General features: G+C 42.0%; 1 protein-coding gene across 1 annotated transcript; it reads right to left on the bottom strand.

Annotated features, from left to right (window-relative positions):
* Window positions 1–1,092: 1,092 nt before the first annotated feature.
* LOC111232729 (aryl hydrocarbon receptor-like) lies at window positions 1,093–25,017 on the bottom strand. The gene is made up of 12 exons (XM_022760372.1): window positions 24,962–25,017; window positions 23,281–23,468; window positions 18,237–18,352; window positions 13,896–13,985; window positions 11,945–12,071; window positions 11,107–11,243; window positions 9,088–9,293; window positions 8,842–8,951; window positions 6,683–6,824; window positions 6,297–6,598; window positions 5,080–6,233; window positions 1,093–1,266 (listed from the first exon to the last, which is right to left on the bottom strand). The coding sequence occupies exons 1-12, from the start codon at window positions 25,000–25,002 to the stop codon at window positions 1,117–1,119; spliced, it is 2,763 nt and encodes a 920-aa protein (XP_022616093.1). The 5' UTR covers window positions 25,003–25,017; the 3' UTR covers window positions 1,093–1,116.
* Between the last annotated feature and the right edge of the window lie 774 nt (window positions 25,018–25,791).

The following is a 25,791-nucleotide window of genomic DNA, read 5'->3' as shown; positions in this document are numbered from 1 at the left end:
TTAACTGCGCATCATTTCTTTTAATATCACCGCTGACTGTCTGTCAAAGCGTACTGCCATTGTTTAAGTTAGAAAAATCCACACCAGCTGGACAACCTCTAGTCTCAGCGGTTGGAGAGAAATAAAAATTCAATAAAAATCAAGTTGCAGACTTGCAGACATCATACAGGAAAAGGTTGAGTCATCATCAAGAAAGCATTTGACAATGGTGTGTGTTTGCAACACATGACGGTAATCACACTGCTTGTTTACTGTGATAAATGAACTCTGAAGAAGGTTTTAAAGTTTCTGAAACTTGAACATCACTTCAGACTGAAACTTAAACCAACAGCTACTTGTGAAGTAGAAAATCATTTTTAAAAGGTGCAGAATGCTTCAGGAAATTGTCAGGAGTAATGTAAAGTGTGCACATCATGAAATTGATTCCCACTGTTTTTATTTTAAAGCTTTCTATCATATTATATGGCACTAAAATAACTGGTAGACATCGATTGCCTGGGCTGGGATTTATCTTGAGTCAGGAGTTCAACATTTTGTCATCAACTCTTTGTCACATTTGAGTATCAACATGGGACTATCCAGATAAAGTGTTACCACTCTGGTTCAGTGTCAGTGTCTACTCTTCTTCTCTTCAGGACTTTCACAGTGTATATACAGATCAGGAGCTGATGAGTTTTGGCAGGTTGATGTTCAGGTGAGTCAGTAAACTGGACGTCTTACTGATGGTAAAAACACAAATCTGATCCAAACATGAGAACAAAACTTGTAGTGAGCACATGACTAGTTAGTAATATTATAACACACAGTGTGACATTAAAAAAAAAGGTACTTTCTTCCTCTTGATTCCTTTTATCCTCATCATACCTATCTTTATGTTACCTGTGTAACCCGGTTCTCTGAGCAGCATGAGTGTGATGTCTCAGTATGGGATCAGACTTAAATGCAAGAGAACCTGATAAAAAGAGTTGACATTTTTCTCTCTTTTTTTCTTCGATCTAATCATTTCATTAAAATGATAGTGTAATCATATCCAGTCGAGTCAGTCCAGTTTATAATCTTTCTATTTTTCCTTCTGTACCTTCTCTAGCCTTCCACTGATGCTTGGCCCTCCTCCCTTCAGAGGAAGAATCCAGACTTTGGGGGGTCCTGTAGAGCAGGGAGTCCTTCGGGGGCCGAGTGGGGGATGTTGTCTGTCACCACTCCATTTCCATTGGGCATAAGACACGTCTTCATGTACGCTGTGTTGAGGAGGCAGCCGTTCTCCAGCTGAAAAACATGATCACATTTTAAAGACAATACTTGTGTGATTGGATTTGATCTCTTTATTTGTGTCACAGTTTCTGTTTGTGAAATGTCTTCTTTTGCCTTGTGTTTGAGTATTTCACCTTGGATAAGGTTTTCACAGATGCAATTACTCAGACTGCTCTTTGTATTTGTTACTATATGTAGATATGGAGCCACTGTTGACCTTAATCACATGAAGCAGGTCATGTCAGGAAATAAGCACTGAGCAGCAGACCTGAAGTCCTGAGAGAAGGAGGAAGAGGAGGGCTGATGGAGGGAAGGAGTGAGGGGGGAGGAAGTGTACAGAGACATTAACAGGAGATAGAAAGAGGGGAGGGAGGGAGGAATATTTACAGTATGTAGCTGTTGCATTTCATCAGTGACTGTATTCTCCTTCAGTGAGTCTAAACAGATTAGGTTGTTTGTCAGAGAGTTAGTTCAAGTGTGTGAGAAATGAACTGCTTCACAACAACCTGAGTTGTTGCACTTCAGGCATTTTGCTGATACTGTCATATAGAGTGACTTACAGTGAGTACACCAGCAGAATAATCCTCAATTCAAACCACATTTAAACATATATACAGCAACATTTTTCATATTAAATTGGATTAAATCAAATTAACTGTTAAAAAGATTCTTTTCAGGTTAAAATTCTTAAATTAAAGAGGTCATTTTATGTGATGTTTACAATATTTCTGTTATTTTCCCAAATGATGTCAAACATGGAAACAGCTGACCAATCCTTTTGTTTAGGAGTTTAGCAGCAGAGTCTGTTTTCACACGTGCTGAAATATCTGCAAGTGATGTTTATTTAGCATTAGCATAGCACACAGTTAAAGTACCCTGGATAGCATTAATCATATAAAGTGTCCGTGAATAATTAGTCATGTTTACAGTGTCAGTGATTCTGTTGTTTCTCAGTCACAGTCGACTCTTGTCCTCCCAGCAACTGTCACTCACTGAAACGCTTTCACCTCTATTTTTTTATTCTTTATTGTTTTCTACTAGTTTCTGTCTCAGTCTTGTATCATGTCAGTGAAGCTTTCAGTATTTTCTCTGCTTAAACTGCATTGGTTCCGCTATAGTAACAGCTGTTTTTTAAAAGACTTGATTACCAGTTAGAAAATTAGCATTTGTACAACTATGTGCTGTAGATCTTGTCTTTTTCTCTGCAGGTCTCTCTCACACTGTAGAGCTGCAACAATGAGTCTATTAGCTGATTTATACAGATGGCACACACAGGGACTCAAATGAAAGTAAATCAAACTACAGTAGAGTCCTGCTTCTGTGAGCTGAAAATAGTCTCTTGCTGCATCGCCTGCCTCCCCCCCCGTCCTGCATTCACAGCATTAGGTAATGATGACAGTCAAATTGTAGGTCAGCACTGCTCATGCTTGACTGCCCAGCCTGCCAGTATTTTTCTTTCAGCGACAGTCACTGACCCTGAAGAATAACAGTGGAGGCTGAATGGGCCGGATATGAATGGATGCCTGCCGGGGTCGACCATCTCTGGGGCCGACTGCGGCCCGTCCCGACCTTATTCTATTCATTATTGTACTCTTTCTCACTACTGCCGCTTTGCTTTCCTGTCCTCTCTCTGGCACATTCTCTCATGTTTCATTATATCTCCTTTGTAATCTCTGAGTTTGTTTATCGCTCTAAACACCAATGATGCTCTTCATGCTTGGAAAAACAGAACACTACGGAACAATAACACCGAAGAATTAGATGGAGGACAGTGCATTGATGATGGGATGTTTTTTCTGATAACTTTTATCGTACACTAACCTTTCAAATTTACATTTTTTGCACTTGACTTCAGTGCCATCTCTGTCCAGTGCTGGCTCATGAAACACAGACACAGTAACGATATCACATGATGGACATGGAGGTTACTGTAGTTATCTAGCTTGAGAAACAAATCCAAAAAAGCAAAGGTGAGATTTAACCTACAGCAGAGCTTTTCATAGAACTTTGTGTGTTTTTAACCAACAGGATGTCTGTTGTTTGAGTTTGTTTATTCACAGTTAAATGAACAATGCCGACTTGTTCTACTGGTGCAGAAATATAAACCAGTGGTGGCAGTTGTGGGAGCTCCTGAGACGTTCCTGGTTTAACTTCAGTTTGGCAGCACTGATTGGCGAGGTCTTGTTACCTCATTATGTTTTACGATGAGAATTTCTCTAGACCCCCGACCGCGCGTCTCTTTGTACTCTAACTGATTAGCGTTTTCAGGATGACATTCCCCAGCCCTCACAGCTCTGTCATTAGTGGAAAAAGTTTTTGTTGGTCTTTAAAGATGAATTCCTGCTTCCCCTGAACATTATACAGTCTCATTAAGCAACCCAAATACTCTTATTGGGATCTGAGTTCCAACAGTGCATCAAGATCCTGACAATGGCTTACTGTATCTAGTCTATTCATACATAATAGAAAGCCCATGACAATTTCACAAAGTGTAAAAGATACTTAGTTTACTTTTACACAAGACTGAAAAAATATTTCAGAAGCTTTTTGGCTTAAAAAATCACGTACATAATTAATTGATTGTCAAACAAGTTCAGATTGATTTTCTGTCAATCGACTGGTGGAGTAGTTGACTAATGTTTTAGCTCTACACTTCAGACGCACTGACGTACTGAATCATAATCTTCTATGTAGTATATGCTGAAAAAGACCGGAAGAATTAAGTGACCAATAATCACAATTCAGCAAAGACATTAAGATTTGGGCAAACAATTTTGAATGAGTAGTAGAGGTGCTGCCTGGTGCACGAGCACTCGAGGTCATTCACTTTCACACTGAGCATTGCAAAAATATTCAGCACAAATAAAACAAACCCCCAAAGAATGTTTCCTGTAGAAGTGATAAAACCTCAGTGCTTCTACAGATCTGCTGCATTAGATTCTAGTCGACCGTATTCTCAGACTCTGCTGCTCTGACCCATCTCCCCCTTGTCTTATTTACATGGCATGTCTGGTCGCATCATCACAGTTTACACTGAGCTCCATGCCAGCCCTGGGCCTCTGTGTGCTGACTCGGAAAAAATCCATTTCCATGACAGTGAAAGAGAACAGCGCAGGGTTGAAGGGTTGGAGTTGTAGATTCTGCAGACAAACCCTTGGTTTGTTGATGTTCACTGATATTTGCGGGCAACACAGACTTCAGGCCTCACTGATGGGCCACAAACAAAGGCTCTGGCTCCCAGACCAAACAGTTTTGAGGAGAGCTGGCAGCTTTAGTTGTTTTGAGATGGCCAGAAAGAAAAGAGGACAGAACAGACATGACATGAGACAGAAGATCTTAGTGGGAAGCAATTTCAGGATGACTGTTAGTCACCTGCTCGTAGACATGCAGCATAAGCCCTGTTTTCCCTGTGGGAATGTTATATAAAACAGGATATTACCCTCTAACCTCTGAGTTTCATGACACTTGTTTATTTGCAGTCACCCTGGATTAAACTCTATAAAAGTGTTTTGATTGACAGAATGTTTATTTAATAGGCCAAATCAGATTTACTTATATTTGAATCAAAATCAGCTGACCGTTGTTGGGCTCTTTGCTTGTGCTGCCAGGCACCGTCAGTCAAATGTGATCAAACCACCTCCACACAGACCTGATGGGCGGAGTTTAAAGCTTCACTGTGACTTCCAGAGAAAATCACTGATATGTTTATTACACTCTGATTCCCAATCACCTCACCTCATGTTTGTAACAGTACTGAGCCAGCTTAGGTTGACAATCATTACCTGTAGTATTTTTCATCATGTGCCCTTCATGTCTCTGGTCTCTTACCTTGCTGTGAGTGGTCTCCTCTGCACTGCTGTTGAATATGTTGTAGGCCTCTAATGACGCCAGGCTGTGCTGTGGCTGCGACACACCCAGTAACTGCTCCAAGTCAAGCGCAGAGCTCTGGGTGGGACACCGGGGCAAACAAGATGGAGGAACCTGAGTCTGCTGCAACACCTGCTGCTGCTGCTGGTGTATGTGGTGACCCTGCAGCTGGTAGGGCCTCTGATAGAGATAAACATCCGGTGTGATCACACCTGTCAGTCCTGTGCCACCTGCATGTGGTGTGTTGGAGATACTGTAACGTGTGTGGCTGACCTCCATGTTTGGTGGAAAGGCTGTGTGTCCGTTTGGGATGTAAGATCCGGGTGTTGTCAGTCCAAGCTGATTCTGGTAACCAGGCAACAAAGCAATCTGGCTGCTCCCCTGCTGATGGGACTGCAGTTGGACTGAGTGGTGGTCCTGCTGGAGCTGCCACTGTTGACCTGCTCCCAGAAGTGGATTAAGGTGTTTATGTTCACCGTTCACCTGTGGGGTTTTGAGAACAGTATGTTGGTGGTGATGGGTGTGATTGCTGGGATGATGGTGGTTCTCCGTCGTGACCACCCAGTGGCCATTAGGAATCCCAGGTAAAATGTTGCTGTCCACAGGTCCAGGCTGGGAGACGGACTGGCTCTGCCCCGGTTGAGCTTTCACCAGCTCACCTGCACTGATGTGTTGCTGCATCTGTTGTGACAGCTGGACAATGGGCTGCCTGCTGCTTGGAAGAGCTGGAGGGACAGTAGGTGTCAAACATGCCCGCTGGGAGACACTTGGGGCTGAGTCTGGGTTTGGTGGATGGCTTGAGGGTCCAAATCCACCTCTGGTCCCTTGTTCCTCTCCCTCAGTGCCACTCTCCAGAGAATCATGGATGTAGGAGAGGATTTCGTTGTTGGTGAGAAGGTCACTGAGGGTCGGGATGTGGTTGGGGTCGAGCTCCACCTGGATCATCCTCTCGTCCAACAGCAGGAGCTCCAGGTCTTCGGCGTTCAGGCCTAGATTCTCCAGAGCGCTGAATAGCTCGCTGTTGGAGCATGTCTCGTCACCGTCTAGAGACAAGGAATCCAGAGTGGACAGAAGTGGATCATAACTGGATGTTTTACCATTGCATCTCCCTGTCTCTCCGTTAGATACAACATGCCAGCTGTCTCCACTTAACAAGCTACCACAACCATCAGTCTCACTTTGCTGCTCGCTAAAAAGGCTGCTGTGGTAGGACATCTTAGGCTCTGTGTCTGGCTGGCAGACGTACACGGATTCATCCTGGCTCATCAGTGCTCCCAGCAGGGACTTTGGGTCTAGGTCATCTTCAGAGCTCTTGTCCAGTTTGCCCTTTTTGGACTTGCTGCCTTTGGCTTTGCCCTGAAAGGAATCAGGGAAGCCGTGCAGCGGATAACCAGTCTGGTAGAGCAGCGCCTCTCCGGTGGCGAAGGTAAAAGGGAGGTGCATGGATCGCTTCCTCAGGTGTTCCCCTCCTTCCTCATCCCTGTGAGAGAGATGTTACAGAGAGGAAATTAACAGACGAATAAAGTGAAACTCAAAAATCCAGGTGGAATCATTCTACACTTACACCAAAGGCCTCTGGGTGGCAATGATGTAGTCCGGCTTGCCGTTCTTGTAGACGAGCCGGGCGTTGGCCTGGACCCACTTCCACCGGTTGTCCTTGGTGAGCAGCCTGAAGACGGTGAGGCCGCTCTCGCCCGTCTTTATCACTGGAATCATATGAGACGAGACATTGGAGGCTCCGTGTCACTGCTGTTTACGTTCTGTACGCCCCGCAGTGCACACACACTCACACTGCATTTGCTCAGTCTTCCGTGCTGCTGAGATGGAGGCTACATGCTGATGTTCACTTTGGCTACTTGCACATGTTACAAGTCCTGTTTGCACACTTATGTGACCCAGCACACAAACATACACCATCACATCCCTCAACCCAAATCCCTCATCTCCAGGCTCAGTGTTGTGTCTGTTGGTGTGTGCAATTGCGGTGCTGGTCGTGTTTCTGTGTTGTCTAGTTTCTAAACAAGCTTCACAGTGAAACACAGTCTCAGGTCCAAACCAGTACAACAATGCTTCCTCATAGAAAGACTGTAAGTTAGACTAATATACCACAGTTGATACCAACCGATCTCTGCTGTCAGGTTCTTATATACTGGCAGTTTTAAACTATTACAAGTGACATTTATTCTGGATTTAAAAAGAGAATATTCATGTCCAGTTATGGTCTGTCTCAGAGACTAAAAATGGATGAATGGATAAAACACTAAATACTTTTCATGTGAAATGACAAAATCATAAAAGACAATCATATCAGAGTTGCTTTGACCAAACTGCCTAAATAGTTTTTGTATCAGTGTCAGAGTCATCACTATGTATTTTTAGCTGCTGACCTTCAGAAGGAACTACAATATTTATGTTTGAGGAAAAACCTTTATCCCTTCATATCATCAAGGTGAAAAAACAGTGAAGCTGAACTATAAACTTACTTTACAGCCCAACTTGTTCATTCTCCCTGAAACTAATTAAACATAATCATTCTCTTTTTTTGTCACTTTTTATTTGTATTTATATTTTTGTTTCTATTTAAATATATTTTACAAAGGAAAGGGGGCAAAACTGATAACAACAAACCAAATGACATACATATATCCCTTACTATTGGCATCCATTATTTATTATTATATTTTTACACTAGTTTTGAGTCTTGCTTTTTGCGTCTCTACTGCATACAAAACACAATATCTCACTGCCCTTAGGAATCTCTTAACCCAACATGTCTCTAACGATGAGCTGTATCACTTTCAACAAAACAGACAAGTGAAAATGGTAAGTTTTCTGTTGGTTAGATCTGTGGCCTCATTTTGTTTTTCATTTATAGGAGTAAATGTCTGTATTCTCCAACAGGCCCAATCATCTCTGCTGACCCTACATAAACCCAGCATGGTGGATGACAGAATTACTATTATTATTATTTAATATAGGAGTGAAAAGGCATCTGCACTGTACAGATTTGACCAGAGTGAGCATACTGAGGATAAAGGACATTGAATTAGTAGTAGACTTGTTACAGCAAAATATTCAAAATGTTGTTATTATGTTGTTAACATGTTGTTACTATGTGGATTGTGTTGGAGTCTGTGTTGTCTGAGCTAAACCTGCCCTCCCATCTGTGTGTGCATCAGAGCATGCTGAACATGCATGTATCTGTGTTGTATGCTACCAAATGCATATGCATGTATTTCTGCTTCTGTATGCATGACCACATGCATACAGTATGTGTTTGTATGTGTGTGGTTGAGCGTGTCTGGTATCAGTGATGCGGGTGTTGAGGGCACCATGGTTACGACTAACCGGGTCATCCGGTACACAAGCTAAGTAGGACATTTGACTCCCACACAGAGATTCACTCCATCAGCTACAGACACACAGTATTTGTTTGTATGTTGCATAATGTTGAGCCACCTTTCAATCTGATTATATACTGATCCTGGATCGGTTGATTCATGGAAAAGTCATAGTTTTAGGTAAAAACTCTTCCTAGCAGCAATGAAACCCTTTACATTTTTGAGACACTTCGTGAAAGTAGCTGAAGCTTTGCTGCCTTGCACAAGAGCGCCTTGGCAGGCTTTGTTCAAGGATCAGTCTTTCCAGTGATTTGTAGCTGCAACCTTTCAGTTTCATTAACTGTGATGTAAACCATGTAGACAGCAAACATCTGTGACTTACTTCGGACGTGGTTTTCAGCGCAGTACAGCATGTCGGCAGCGTGGATGAACTGGTAACCTGAACCACGAACTCTCAGCTCCGCCTCGGTGTAGCCCAGAACTATTTTACCCCTGAAAGTCCAGGAAAATCAGTGGACACACACATCAGTAACAAACTTTAACACACAACTGTGCTAAATAATTGACAGTTGAGTCATTCTAGCATCATCATCATCTGCATCCAAACTGAAGTTTTAATTGTATGTACTTTGCGTCACAGGCCATGGGTGTAAAATCGAGTTTGTGTTTGGTCCTGAAGATCATATTCCTTGTTCTGATTTCCAGGATGGCTGGAGGCTGGAGGGGTGTGGCGATGGCAAAGAGAGCGAGCTGAGGCGGCGTGCTGTCCTTGCTGTCACAATGCTGACGGCTCTGACCGTGGAGGAACTTCAACCGACCCTGGATGTTCAACGCCTGAAAGAACAGACCAATTTCATGTTAGTAAATCAGTGCCACATTGATTCTGACATATTTGCATCATCACAGTGAACAAATAAGACCTACAGAGAAGGATGTGAATCTTTTTCTCTTTTCCCTGCCTCTGATTCTTCCTCTTTTCTCTCTCAGACTGTGGCATCAAGCCCCCAGAGCAGACGAGCGAGTCTTTTTTCCCTGTCAAACACCATTAGTCTTATTTATCCTGAACACACTGGGTCCCCTGGGTTTTTCTTTCAGAAATCCCCTCCATCTACTCCACCTCTGATCACGACTTACTGTACGCTGTTTAGATACGATATTGAAGAGACTGGGATTTGATGCATCTGGTGTAAGGATTTAAATATCGAGACAGTGTCACAGTGTCATGAATCTGGCAATCATCAACACAAAGTAAATTACAGTATTTACACCAGCAAGTGACTCATTTGTCATGAGACTTTTTCATCATCTTCATCAGTGAGTCAAAGTGAGGTACAATTCCACTTGTTTGGGCTAATATGGACAAATTGCTAATAATGACTTCCGTCAATAGATGGAGGTTTTGTGATTATCATCTGCCCATGATTTTGTTCATTTGTTTACTTGTATTGTTACATAGGCAGATCTCCTTTATGTAAAGCTTATTGAGGAAACATGACATAAGATGACATAATGACATAAAAAGAGATTACAAATGCTTAAGCAGTAATTTCACTTTTAATCAAATAGAAAATAATATAAAGAGGCAGTAAAGGTAGTTTGACCATGACCGACATGTCTAGAAGCTGATGAGATCTGAGTTTGTAACTAACTAATCTGCATTTAAACAGAACAGAAATCACAGAAACCTTTAGGGGGTCTAGTTGAGTCAACTTTCAGTCAATAGGGAAGTTTTACGAGCTCAAACAAAACTTGAAAACACTTTCTCCTGTCAGATGTCCTCCTCTCACCCTGTGGCATCTCGTGTGAAGACCCCCCCCCCCCCCCCGTTAGCTCTGGTTAATTGACTTTGGTGGGTTTAAGAGCCTGCAGCCGTGATGTCAGGAATCTAGCCTTGAATAGCAGGAGGGATTACGAAAAACAAAGCCATAGCGACCAGTAGACACAAGTACAAACCTGGCTTACTGCTCACGCAAACACACTGGGAGGGAGGATGGAGAGATGCAGATTCAAAGCCCTTCATGAGCCCTCGAGCAAGACAATGAATCTCTTAAAGGTCCATACCTGGACCTCTGACCTCTCTGTAAACATCAGCAGCAGTTCAGTGTATGTGTGTGTGGCCTTTAAATGCCTTGCTCATCTGGGACCCTGCCCCATTTTCCCCCACAGGTTTATGGGATTTGCGCTGCCACTGAACCGCAGCATGTTTTCCTCCATCAGCAGCTAATTGACTCAGTGAGAGCAGCAGAGGCAGGTCAGGAGCTACCAACCCTGACTAAGCAAGTTCTCCCTCTGCTCTTGTCTCCTCTGGGTGGTGGGAGGATTAAAACCCTTTTCCCCACGACCCCGAGGCTCTCTTAAGGCGGATTACAGGAGTAAATGGTGGCTTCTGATCCCCGAGGGACTCTGAGGTGGCACGCCATACTGCCAGCAAAACCAACAGGCCTCAAAACACTAGGAACCGCTAAGATGGATTCATTTTATCACTTTATTTGTACATAACTAATATCATCATGTTTATAAAACTAGTTCATCTAACGTTCCCTTCCCTGGTTAAATATAGTCATAGCACACCAGACATTACATCATACACCAAAAAAACACTGTACCACGCTTTAGGAAAACAAATGTATCTTAATCTGTATCTCACCAAGAAGCCGGAGGAGTTGTCCAACAAACAGCGGAAGCGGCAGACGAAGCCTCGCTCCAGAAAAGAGGAGTTTTCAGGTGGAAGCTGGTCAGGGCTGTAGCTCACCAGGCAGGGAGGGGTCGACACCGACTCGCCATCTGAGTTTATTAAATATTTAATTCTATTTTACTATTTTACTTCATTCTATATTGGTGTCAACCTGCTTAAATAAAAGCTGAGACTTAAATGTAGTTTCCATGATTTTATTTCAAACTGAATGTGCTGAAGCTCAGAGCCTGAAGAACAAAAATGAAACTGTCTAAATACTGTACATCAAGAGACAACTTGACCTTGATCTGTTGTTGGTGTGTGTGTTTGTGCAGTTTGTGTGTCTTGCCGACTGCTGACCCTCAACTAATTCAAAATGACATGCGTGTGCGCATGTGTCTGTGTCTGTGTGTGTGTACAGTATGTACAGTAAGAGCATGTGTGAAAACGACTGTGAGTTTGTTTTAGTTGATGATGTGTCCACTGCTGTGTTGTGCTTCTGTGTGTGTGTGTGTGTGTGTGTGTGTGTGTGTGTGTATACACTGTAATATTTACACCATATCTCAGGAGCCTTTATTTAAAGGTCACCTCATGTTGCCTGTCCACAAGGCTTTCAAACATTGATCTCCTTACAGAACATGATCAATCAGTCTATTGATATTTGATTTGGTTCACTTATTAGAGAAACCATCACTGAGTTATAGGAAATGTTAGTTTATAATAAATAATAATAATCCAGACCTTTCTCCTGCACCAGCTCATCACAGACACAGCATGGAGATACTGCATAAGTGAACTGTAGGAAACAGACCTGTCGAGGGATCCAGGGGGGGTCCAAGGCCAGCAGGGGGGTTGAGGGCCCAGTGCAGGTTTCTCCTGAACTCCTGCTGGTCTTCAGTGTGGATCAGCTCAAACACACTCTGATGCATCACGTCAGTCTGGCAGGAGAGCAGCACACAGGAAACAGAGCTCAGGATACATTTTCTCTTTATATTTAGAGATATACAGTTTATTATCACAGATACATTCAGAAAAAAAAAAAATTAAGTTTAGCTGCATGAAATACTAGTGAAATTATACCACCCAATTAGTAGCACATAAGAAATACATTTCAAAATTTTATGAGACTATGTGGGTAAAGGTGGATGTTTTGTTGAAGCAGTAACTGTCAGCAGGTTCTCTAAGGGGTGCGTTTGATTCCGTTTGCCTTGAAGTGGAGCCAAGAGAAATCAAGTGTCGCTGAACGTTTTATTCAAATAGCTGAAATGGAGCCAAAGACCCGCTGTGACCCCAATATCTGTCGTCAAGACCCAGCATGACCTGGCTGTGGACCAGAGTGGAACCACCCTCCCACTGAGGGAGGGGTCAAAACCAGGTCACCAGAAAGGAATTTCAACAGGCAGAGGTGTTATGTGAAATACATGAAATGAAAATGAAAAGGGGAATTATTTTTCTCATTAACTGTATTTGTGCTTTATGAAGCCTTGCTGGTAACTCTAGCAATTGTGCCCAACTAATCCAAGAAACATCCCTGTAGGGATAGGAGTGTGCTTAGTTTAGCTTAGCACAAGATGCTAAGACATTTACACAGCCATGATAGCGACCACTTTTCCATCCCTCTTCCCCCTCTTTGTCTGTATGCTTGATTTATTCTTTACCTACTAGTTTCACTGTTGTGTCTTATTTCAAGGGTGCTATAACAGCTGCTGACACCCAATGTTTTTTTTTGTTATGGGTTCCCTAGCCGTCCCACTGCGTGTGTTGTGAGCAGAGGCAGCTGCTTCACCAAAGATTTAGGTTTGTTTGGAAAACGAGAGGTGACGCGCCTCAGGTGGATGGGGAAATGAGGGGTGAGAGGTGATGTTCACACCCTGACCTGGCAACAAAAAGTGTGTGTGTGTGTGTGTGTGTGTGTGTGAGGGAGAGGAAAGATGTGTTTGAGTACAGCATGTCGATGTACAGTGTGTTATTGTGTGAGTTTACAATCTGTATTTAGATGTGAATGTGTTTATGTATGTAAGTATGTATCAGACAGACAGACAGACTTTAGATAATTGGATAATCACATTCTCTAAAATGAGATTAGACTGGGGGCTGTGGTGCTTTGTTGTGAAGCCAATTGGATTAAACCTCTCTCTCCATATGTGCATTTGTTTCAGTCCTCTGGGCGCTGAGGACGATGTGTTCACTTGCTGCTCTCTGGGTCTGCTTACCATCAACCTCATTGTGCCTGTTAATTCCACCCCTCCTAGGAGACACCTGCCTTCTAAAGGTGCAGCCTAAGCTAATTCCTCATAATCCAAAACATGTTCAGTCTCCATGACTACTGTGATGGTAAGAATATAAACGGCTCCAACCAAAACATATTTCTGTATTTTCATTTCATGTTATAGTAATTTATCGGACATAATATTAGCAAACCTCAGCATTGTAAAGCTGTCTCTGTTCTAAGATCACATGAGGAGAAAGATCTGGACTTTATTTTATTCTCCTCAGCTCTACAAGGAGGAAAAACAGTATCTGCCTACTTCCACCCTCAATCTCTGATGTTTTAAAGTCATGTTCTGTAGTTGATGCAACACATGTAACAAAATGTGCAGCCCTTTGCTGGATTGGAAATCCTTTCAAGAGTCTCAGTGCTGTGTTTGGGGGGAATGTTATCTTTCTCAACTGGGTGAAACAAGTCAAACTAAAGGTAGACACAATGCATGATCCAAGGAGTCGAGAGGAATAAGAAAAGGCCAGAGATAAGTGACTTTTACCTGATGGAAGCCAAGGTAATCCTGGATGGTGTGGGAGCAGAAGAAGATGATTCCCTCAGCCGTTACCACGAGGACGAAGCCGTTCAGGGCCTGCAGAGAGAAAACATACGGTTTGTTTCATGCTTATAAAGATTATAATCATGGTTACAATGCATGTTGAGAGGAAGGCTGGTCACTGGAAGGGCCCAAGTCTTCCCTTTACTGAGGCAAACAAATGCTGAAGATAAGGAATGGCACGGAAAGGCCATTTTTTGACAACAGAAGTTGGGGAAATAAGGACACGTGTCACCTGTAATTAGGATTCAACACGAGTAGTTTCACCTGTTGAAACCCAAATGTCAAAGGACAAATGTGGAAATGCCACATCCAGCTCTTGTTGTCACATTCTTTAATAGTTACATGAAGAATCTCAGCATGAAATCTGCTTGCTGGAAATTTCATGTTTTGATAGCTTGATTGAAGGTAGTCTGCCCCCCCCCCACAGCTGATTTGTTTAGAAGAAACTATCAGGCAAGTATCAAACTGCAGCCATTACAAAGGCTTTAAGACCAAAAAGAAAGAAGAAATGAGACGAGAGGATAAAAGACAAAGAGAACTAAAAAACAGGGATGAGACTTCTCCCCCAGGCAGAAAGAGGAAAATGGGGAGGAAGAGGGAAAGGCTGGAGCCGAGTGGATGTCAATTCAAAGAGAAGACGTGCAGCGGAGGAGGAGGGAGGAGAAGGAGGTCACTACTGGATGACTAACACCTCCATCACCGTTCCTCCTCTTTCTCCTCGTCTTCCTTGAGGCTTGGTGAGGAGGTGATGACACTGAGTCCCGTCGCTGCAAAGAGTGACAATGGCATCCTGTTAGCATCCGCCTACACCTCCATGATGAAGATAATGATGATGATGATAATGATGATGACCTCCGTAGGAATCCAGTCTTTATCTGAACAGACACGTGCTAATACACTTTCCTCAGGCTCAGATTCAAATCATTGCTGTTGGGTCAAAACTTGACATTAGATGATGTCAAATATGCATTAGCATCAGACCTAGAATAAGGCGGTTGAATAATTCACATTTTAGAGGTAGAGAGGTCTCACTATATGGTGTGAAAGAGAGGAAGCAAAACTGACTTCTTTTTTATTAATGTTATTATTTTGGCCATTTTATGTCTGCACTTGATGGAGACAGTGGAGATGGACAGGAAATGCAGGGAGAGAGTAGACGAATGACATGCAGTAAACCAGGAGTCAAACCAGGACTCACTGCTTAGGGTGTTTGAGCCCGTGTGGTACGCATGCTCGCCAAAACTGACTTCTGCTAACAAAACCTTTACTTGCTTGTTCTCTGGGTTGCCTCTTTCTTCATTCTGACTGGATGAAGGCTGTGCAGGATGTCAAGAGAACTGGGTGCAAAGGAGGAGCTTTAATAACTAAGACTGTCCACAATTTACAGGCAGGGAAGCAGGCACAGCTGATCCAGAAACAGGTGACCGAACAGGGTGGTACTCAGGAACATAAAGAACTCTGGTGCTCAACCATCATATGGGCAGAACATGGCAGTGACATTACAGTTTTTTTCGATTGCTTAAGCACGCTTTGGAAAACAGGGCCCGGTTTTTCAAAACACTACACACAATTAGCACAACCACACACCCAATTAGCAGAACACCTCAGATCCTTTGCAAAATGAAACACTCACGTAAAAACTTTACACTAATTTATAAAAACCATATTTTGTTACCATATGAAACACACGTTTCATATGACTTAATTCTGTTTGAACCAGTTACACCCTGCTGTGCTTAACCTAAAACACTTTTAGCAATTATACTTCTCAGTGATTAGGGTACTGTAAGTGAAGTACAGAGAAAGTGCAAATATACAATAAATTCACCAAACACTACACAAGACCAATGCTGCAGACTGATGAAAATATAATTTATTTCTCTCCATACACCCAAATCAGTCAACATGTCAACATGGAGAATCACAACAAAACATGTCCCAGTTTTCATGCTACTACAGTAGTGTGCATAACACTGTCAACTCTGCAAATATCAGACAAACATAAATTATTGTATCCAGTACAGGTTACAATTACAGTAAAAAAAAAAAAAAATCTGACAGTACAATAGAGAATAGAATAGAATTTCATCAACATCACAGGTGATATCCTCATCGCCAAGACAACATGGGAAGAACCGTCTTGAATGTCAAATCCATCCTTGCACAGCTGCGGCGTCGATTTGGTCACAGGCCTCCTCCATGGCCTGAATGAGGGGTACCCGAGCCTGGGGCCGGAGATCGTCAACCCTCCACCACCATGCAGAGAAAAACTCTTCCATTGGGTTTAGAAACAGAGAGTATGGTGGAAGGTATAGTAATGTAAACTGTGGATGGTGTTGAAACCAGTTCTGGACCAGAGCAGAGAGGATGAATGACACATTGTCCCAGATGACAATATATCGCATCTGGTGCATTTGGTTTACTGCTGTGACGATGTTGTCCAATCGGTCCAAAAATGTGAGAATGCAAGGTGTGTTGTAAGGGCCAATACTGGCATGACGGACAAGATGGTCAACTAGTGTTGCGTGAATTTCATTTGATAAATTTGGTCCTCTTCTTCTTTGAGCACGTTCTCCTCCTGCTTCAGGTCTTCTTCTTCCTCTACCTCCACCTCGGCCTCTACCTCTGGCATGGCCTCTGCCTCTTCCTCTTACTCTACCTCCTTCTCCTCCGCCGTGGATTCGCCCTCTCACCCTCACTCTTCTTCTTCTGACTCCTTCCATTTTGGTTGAAGACAGGTGAACTCGTGCTGCATTTTTATAGCGCTTAAACCTGATTGGTGTGTCTACAATTAAGCAATTATGTGTTTGTGCACCTGATGGCTGTGTTTACCAACTGGCTCATAGATGTGGTAATTTAACAGTCAGTGCTTTGGAATTGCAAGGAAGTGACATCATGATATACTTCTGTGTATAATGTATACAAATGTGTTTAGTGTTTTGCAAATCACTGTGTATATTGTGTGTGAGGCTGACATTGTGCTTATAGTGGTATAGTGGTTTTGCTCCATGTTTTGATAATTGTGTAATACATTTGATTTTAGTGTTGCAATCGAAAAAAACTGTAATATATAAGACTTTCCTATCTCAATCAGTCTCTGATTTTATTGATGAATTAAAAACAATCTGAAAAAATTCTATTCTATTTACTCTATCTATCTATCCAGATTCATTCTTGTTAAAAGCTTGAAGCTTTAAAAACTGAGCAAAAAACTGCAACCTACAGCAAGTGACCACGCCCAGAACTGTCCAACACACACACACTTTACACACATGAACACACACACTATACAGTGTGCAGTGGCATACATGCACTGTGTATAAATATTTACTGTAGATTCATCTGTCTGCAGGAGACGCATCCCTCTCTCTCACTCTCATGTTTGGTCAACCGCTCTCTCTCCTGAGACTGAGTGTGTGTGTGTGTGTGTGTGTGTGTGTGTGTGTGTGTGTGTGTGTGTATGTGTGTGAGAATGTGTGTGTGTGTGCATGCATGTGTGTGTGTGTGTGGCAGAGAGTAATGTTTGTTTTCTCTGCCAGTTTGTTCCCTTGGAGATGACAACCCAAAGACAAAAAACACTGGCAGCAAACACAGGAAAACTCTGTGTTTATGTTCCTGTCTCTCTATTTACCATAAAAGAAGGATGTCCCCAAAACATTTTGACTCAAATCAGCTGTTCATTGTTTCCTGTTCCTGTGTTTATGCGCAGCACACACACACACACACACACACACACACACACACACACACACACACACACACACACACACACACACGGTAGATAATATGAAGGGTTTAAGATTTGGTGATATACTGTGACATATGCAAGAATACTTTAAATGCTTTGAGTCTTTTAGTTGATTTTCACTAAGAACCACACACACACACACACACACACGCGCGCGCACACGCGTCCTTCATCCAAACCCCCCTCCCTTCAATAATACATGTGTTCACCGGCTCTGTATAATTCATAAGCCGCTGTCTGTAATGGAAGAGAGCAGCTGAAGGCAGGAAGCTGCTGCCCTCCACACTGACACGTCTTTGATTCTTCACTGCTGTGGTGACCCACTTACTCCTCTGGGATCAATGCATTTATCAATAAACTGATTCAGGTCAGAGAAATGTGTGTTTACTTCTCTCTGTGACTCTGCATTCAAGACCTGAAGGTCAGAGTCTGTACTACAGTAAAGTAGTGAGCAACAGGCTCCACCCACAGCTCATAGCTCCACCCCTGAACAGGTAGCGTTTGTATTTGGCTTGAACCGCCTGTTTCTCACCAACCTGCAGCAGCAGCTCCCCCTCAGGTATGTGGCCGTCTGCAGATCCTGTTGTCTTACTCTCATCATTGTGGTCGCTCCTCTTGTTCATGCCATTGGACAGCTGGTTCTTCAGAGCCACTATGGAGAGAGAAACAGAGAGGATAAGGATAAGTGATGGTAATTTATCGATCTGAAATATCATCTGTCATCATGTTTTAGAGTTAGACAAAAACATCGACTGGGCAGATATATCAGTGTGTATACTGCATCCTGTGGCAACTTTTAGAGGCATTTTCATGAGAGCTGTTTTTAAAGCAAGGCCAGAGGGAGTAACACCTTTACAGAAAGAGACAGAGAGGGGATTTGAGGACACAAGATGGAGGATGGAGTAACACTCTAAAAGAAGGTGAGAAGAGGGACAGAGTACTCCCTGTAGGAAAGGCAAAGACAGAATCACAAAATCCAAAAAAGATTAAATCAGGACAAGTGACTGAACAACTGTGACACAGAAAGAGACACAGACAGATGTTCTATGTTTCACCTCATTGGCTTTCAAATAAACAGAAACAAACATAAGCTTTTTCAGTGTGTTTAAGCTGTATTGACAATTATTGTGACTGAAACATTTCCTGTAGAGTCAGGCAGACAAAACGTCTCAAAGGGGTTTCACTGTGACCCCTGAGACAGAAACACAGAGGACAGCAGTGTGCCGCTGACCCTGAGGACAAAATCAATTTTGTCTGAAAGAAACAAAGAGCTCTTCAGCAGTACTGACGTTAATGGAAGAGGAAATCTCAGAAAATACAGAGGCTGAAGGTTCGACCATTGAAACTGCTTCATCAGATCTCAACCCATATTCCCCACAGGAATCAATACAGCTCCGTCATATCTCTTTATTATGGTGAACACTGTCCACCAGCCTCAGAGGTAAGTGTATGGTTGGTATCATCAGTGCTACCTGTGGAAAGGCCATATAAAAATAATTCTTCACTGAGCTGCATCCAAACCTCTGTCTGTTGGTGACAGAGCTCAGTGTAGTGGAAGCTCACAGGGCCAAGAGAGAAGCAGAAAAAGCATGTCGACTATCAATAATTAAGAGCTAGGAGGGGTGGAGGGGGTATTTTGTGCCCTGACGTCATCACCTGGAGCCGCCGGCAAGAAAAAACACCCCGAGGCGATCGAGAGGAAAAGGGGAGGGGACATCTGTTGGCACAACGGAGGGCGATGAGGACACCAACAGCCGATAAAAACATCACAACAGACACTCCTCAGGCCTCCAAGTCACTTTATAGAGGCACAGAGGAGTCCTCATTTGGATGAGGGATAGATAAAGAAAAACAACTGCAAGTACTGTCTGAGGAAGGTAATCCTGCTGGAAACAACATGATCATTTTAATAAAAATGCTAACAATATTGATATATATCATAATTAGGCAAAATTAACAAGCAAAACAAATCATGAGTTTTTTTCCAACTAGCTGTGATCCACTATTATTAGGCATTCATTCAGACATACATACAGTATAAAAGAAAAACTGTGACAAATCAGTTTGTTGTTTTTAACTACAGTTTGCTTGGAATCGTTAATGTAGATAGAGATTACAGAGATTTCAATCAATGATACTGAATTATTGCCCGGCCCAAGACACTATAAACACATCATGAACATTCAGGACTGAGCTTTAAATCATCAACCAAACTAAATGATTATTTATCTTCCTTTTTTTTTATTGTCATTCAGAATGAGTTTGACAGTTGTGCCCCAGTATAATATCTTCAAAATGATTCACTAACAAACAAAAAATAATTTTCCAACCATCATCTCAGCAGTAGTAGTTACAGATTAAAACAAACCACTGTCAGCAGTGAGTGTCTTCCACAGTCGAGTCAGTCTGCAGGGACAATGACACAAACAATGACCTATCTAATCCAACATGTCATCCCCCACCGTCCCGCGTTCAAAAGGTTTGTGACCGAAATTAATTTTTCAATGGCTCAGCTGAGAGCAGCGCTGACAGGAGAGCACCTCCCAAACAACACCATCAACAAAGAGAGACTATCTGCAAACTACAGCGTGTTTGTGGGTGTTGGGCTTAAAGAGATGTCTGTTAAATATTCATGACGGACCAAGAAGACTTTATCTTACTGTTTTAATTAACCTCAGACAGAATATCTCTCTATCAGTCTATCTGGTACAAAATATAGTTTGAATACTTGAATTTATCGGGTAGAAGGAACAGGTCAACAGAATGTTACCTTTACATCATGGACACAAACAACGAGGAACCAGCATGTGACAGTAATGGAGAACAATAGAAAATACACTGCTGCTTTATTACATAAGTAAGCACTAATCTGCTCTGAGCACTTGGCAGATGGCTTAACATGGAGACAGATGTGGACTAACACACACATATACACGCGTGCACACACACACACACACACACACACACACACACACACAGTGTAATGGCACCAGTCTGAACACTGTGATACTACACTTACAGACTGGATTCTCACCAATCGGATAAATGTGAAAATACAGATGTTTGCTAAAAATGCAGCAGAGGACTGACAGTTATTTCTTGACCGTGGTTGAACCGTACAGTTCCTCAGTTTTACCAGGCATCCTGAATGCAGCACAGACACAAAACAAAGTCTTGACCTCCACAAAAAAATTTTTTTCTCCTGCATTTGCTGCTTCATGAGGTGGAAGAAAAGCTGACACAAACAGAAACAACAAATAATGTGAAGTTTGACAAAAGTCTTGGATTCTACTTGGTTTAGTCTGTCTCTGCCATGTAACCAGGTAGGTGGTGTTCGGTACAGCAGCTCACAGTCTGCATATGTTAGGCTGACATCAAGACACACAAACACAAGGAGTCTATGTGTCACCCCACCTGAACCTAACCTAATTCTTTCATGTGCTTACAGAGGGTGAGTTCAACCTGGGGACTGACTGAATTATGACACACTCAGCTCCCTGTTCAGAGGGATTCTGGGTTAACACTTCAAGGACTCTGTGCCAGTTATCACTGTAAAAAAATAAAATACAAACGGGGGTTTCTCTGCAGTTGCAGGAGTCAAAAGTTGAAAAGTGGGCGCTTGTCTCCCCCTTTCCTTCTTCAAAAGGTCTGTAAAGCGTCCGTGAGTGGATTATCCCGCCGTGTTTTTATTCTCAGAGGCTTTCATCTCCTCCTCCCACCTCCTCTCTGCTCGATGCAGCGCTGCCGTCTCCTCAGACCTACATTACTGTGTGGCTGAGACTTTGGGACAAGTGTCGCCTCATGGCCACGGGCAAGAGGAGCTGACCTACAATACGTTACCGTTGTATTAAGACATTATGATAAGAAGGGGTCATCCAGGGTTCATGCACTTAGATATGTGGTGCTGGCCCGTTTCTGCAGGGTCGGTTTGTGACACAGATGTCTGATGTGTTTTTAATCACGGTGGCCAGTTAAGGTCTGTGTGGAACAGTTTTAGTCTTTAAAAGGCTGTTCAGCTGTTTAAAGGAGGACAGTGGTTGGATGTCTGTTGACCTGTTAATTACTGTAGCCTAAAATAGTTCAGTGAAACCAATATGCTGGGATATTTCTTTAAAAAGATAAAAAAAGACCAGAAGGGCACTCAAGAGAGCACAAACCAAGGCCAATGTCAAACAACGTACACCAGACCTCAGAGGAAAAAAATCTAATTCACTGCTAAAATTCTGCTCAGTGTCATTGTAGTTCACAATATCTTTAATCAAATAATAAAATGAAATCAACCGATTAATCTTTTTTTTTTCCAAGCAGATCCTTTATGAGAAAATGATCGTTCTGCACATTTAGGTCTTAGACAAGTATTTCTTTATGCAGCCAGCCTTTCAGTCACCAGTCTTCTAAAAGGGAATCTTTAAGCTCAATATAACATCAGACATATGATCTGATTTTGTTGATATCACAATCCATTTTTCAACTTTGAGATGCAGATTGTCAGATTTATGGGTTTTCACACTTTTCACGCTTCCAACTGTAAACACAGTGAGTGGTTTGACTACAGTCAAGAAAACTGCTGAAACTTGTGCTGGAGGTAGTTTGAGCTGTTAATGGAATCAAATGTTCCCTGTTTCCCCTGTAAATGCTGCATTGAGCCTCCTACATTAAACAGGGATTCAGATATTCCAGATGTTCAGAGAGGTTTAAGGATTTTTCTGGCTGAGCAGATTTCTAAAGGCTGTTTGTTGCTTTTGGGCAGACTTACAATCTGATTTTAATAGTAAATCTGTGAACACATTCAAGTCTGCCAAGCACACACACACACACACACACACACTCCTACATCCCCAAAATCCATGTGCTATGCCTGTAAGCCCGCTAACTCCTCAACAAAGCCAATCCTCTGCACTGCACCACTTCTTAAACAGAGTCTGGCTCATAGACAGCCCAGACGCAGAGGTCACGACCTCAAAATCACCCTCACCTAACAACCCCACCACCCAGCACCCATTTCTAAATCTAAATATGTCTCCCTCATTCAACAGGCACATTTTGGCTGAGTTATTGACAGCAAATGGTAAATATAATCCAAGCAATAAATACAAAAACTCCTGAACCTTCCTGTCCGACCTGGCCTCCAGAAACCCCCCCCGACCTTCTTTCTTTCTACTTGAAACCTTCCTGCCCTGTCTGTTTCTGCATGTTTTCTGCCTCTTTGTCCGCAGGTCCTGTATGAGGTGTGAAAAGCTATTTCAGTATTTCAGCAGGCGGGAAATAAAAGGGCGAGCAGCTGTTTCAAGACCCCAGAATGACATTTACCAGCTTCTCTATCTTTCTCTGTCAGTCTAATTTTCAAGATTTGTCAGTCACCACTTGTAAACAACTGCTGATGCTGCTACAGTAGTTTACAACCCATAATATGCTGCTTCCAATCAGCATGTGGTTGTAGTTCCCTTTAAGGAGATTACCACCCCTCTTCACTGTGTAAGGCTTCATCAGTGTGTAAGGGAAGTTAGAGGAAACTGAGGTTTGTAAATCAGATCACTCCCACCTCCACAACCTGGCCTGTCACAGAGCAGGGTGTCCTACCTGAGAAGAAGCTCTTGGTACGGAGGAAGCTGACGCTGAGCCTCAGGATGGACAGTTTATCCAGGCTGGAGATGACATCTTCGGAGAAGGGCAGGAGGCTGGCAAGCCGGTCCAGCTCTGAATTCAGACGGTCACGGTGGCGTTTGGACGGGTTGGACTTGGCGCCTTCAGCAGGGGTCTGTTTGACTCTGGATATGAAGGAAACACTGTCATTTTTAAATCACTCTTCATCATGTGAATGTTTATCACCTCAGGGGTGTCAGAAAATTAGTTGCATGTAGAGTTACAACGATATATGTTTGCTGAAACCAAATCCTCAGCCTAAATTTTGGGAATTTTGGGAATAAAGTTATGCTCAACACAGCTTTAAAGTCTAAATATCATGTTTTAAAGAGTTGCAAGCAGCTGAAACAGAATATATATATGAATGGAATAAGATTTATCTTAAAGCTAGTCAAGGAGAAATAAGAGGGCGAACTAGATTTTAAAGGGTCAAGTAACAAATATAAAATACAGAATTGAAAACCTGATTTGATTTTCTTTGCACATACGTTACTAATTCCATATGATACTTGATACATAATTGAGAATTCAAAACAAAATCTGATTTAAAAATATTGGCTGATTTATTTTAACATAAATAACATATGCAACTTAAATTTGGCTCTTAAGAAGGTATTTACTGAACGTTTTACATTTGAAAAATACACTGGTCAGTGTTCTCTAATGGAGACACTTTTTATTACCTTAAACTTAAGTTTGAATTTTCTCTGCTGACATTTCTTCTTATTTACCAGCTGATATATATGCTGATAGCAATATGTCTGTGATAAGATAATACTGCCAATATATTGAACTAGCCAATGTGAGTCTATTATCTACACCAGTTTGGATATGTAACATATCATTCTGCATGTGTGTGGTGCAGCATAATATGGAAGCAAATATTTAATTCATTGTTACAGCCCAGAATGGAAAACCTGACAGGAAGCTTTATTTTCTTTGTACAATATTAAATATTAATTTGGTAGAAATTATCATAGTGAATTTCACCATATTACACAAATGCAACAGCTAAACTTTGGGAGTTATATTTTCCCACTAATATAGGCTTATTTACATATTGATAGCTTTCACGTTACTTGTGTATAGGTGTATCAATCAAGCTCTATCTTTCTTATATTTTAAATGTCGTCTTAGAATAAAGACAACCCATATACATGTAAGATATCAAACCTTTAAGATGTTAAATCACTTTTATCTTCAGTAAATCATAGCTATTGATCAGGCTGTAATAATTGATTAAATGTATGTATACTTCTAATAAATGTTTTTAACACCCTGTAATATAGTTATACGCTGATAAAAACATTTAAATGTTTATTAAGTTTGTATTTGACAATTTTAACTTTTATTGAGACATCTTATATCATTACACCTGTGTTTTAATATAGCATTCATTATCTGTCCATGTATAAGCACAGGAGTTGTAGTTGTTAACAAATATATCACAATTAGCTTACATTATCGTGTGTTATAAACCATTTATTTCATGTTTACTTGCTGATCATAATGCTAAATAGAGGGACCTTAAGTGAAATGTCTTAAATAACCTGAATTAGTATCAGTAGCTGATAAAAAACACTTCCCTCCCCTTTAAATAACCTTAATAATGACTTACCCCTTCTGTGCCGGTTTTCTTCTTTTCCGTCCAGCATACATGTTGTTGTTTTTTAAATTAATTATTCACGGTGAAACTGGAGGACATCCATAAACTCTAACTTATACAAGCTCCAAACAGTAGAATCCAGTAGAAACGGTCCCACATAGACAGCCAACAGCACCCAGCAGCACTCCCAGTTCCAGGGATCAGAGGCATGTGATTCATCTGTTTTCATTAACTGACAGACAGGACGCCGCTTTAAGCTACACGTAAAATACCCCGAACCGTTCCGTTACCGTTAGCCAACATTTAGAAAACCGTTCAAACCTGTGGTAATTAAAAGCTCTGGGGGTATGAAATGAGATAAAACAGATGCCACAGCTAAAGACAGATAATTTACTGTATGAACTCACTATAAAACAGACATACTAAAAGCTCCCTGTCGAAGTGTTATCACAGGAGTACTATCGCAGCTTCTCGCTCCGGTTTTCCCGTCCATGGCGCTTCGCCGGTGCGTCAAACGACATTCCGCAATAAAAAAAGCACCGTTTAAACTTCGCATCCCGAGGACGACTTCTTCACCGAAAACAGTGGAATTAAACCGTTAAAGTTCAGTGTTCTTCCTCCCGTCTTTCTCTCTTCCAACGGGACCTCTCCGTTGCGGCTCTCTTCAATCTCTCCCCAACCAGAGCGCGCCTCCCACACCAGGGCAATAGCAGTGATTGTCGTCGGGAGCGCGCAGGTCAAAGGTGACGTAGTAAAATAAATAAATAAATAAATAACGGTCAACAGTTAAATTTAAAATGACGGTCGGAATTCAAAGTTTCGACTAAAATAACAGTCAAATT

This window comes from Seriola dumerili, unplaced genomic scaffold, assembly GCF_002260705.1.
Source record: "Seriola dumerili isolate Sdu_G_001 unplaced genomic scaffold, Sdu_1.0 BDQW01000018.1, whole genome shotgun sequence".
NCBI classification, from domain to species: Eukaryota; Metazoa; Chordata; class Actinopteri; order Carangiformes; family Carangidae; genus Seriola; species Seriola dumerili.
Note: the sequence above shows the minus strand (reverse complement) of the source record. Positions and strands in the feature narration are given on the sequence as shown.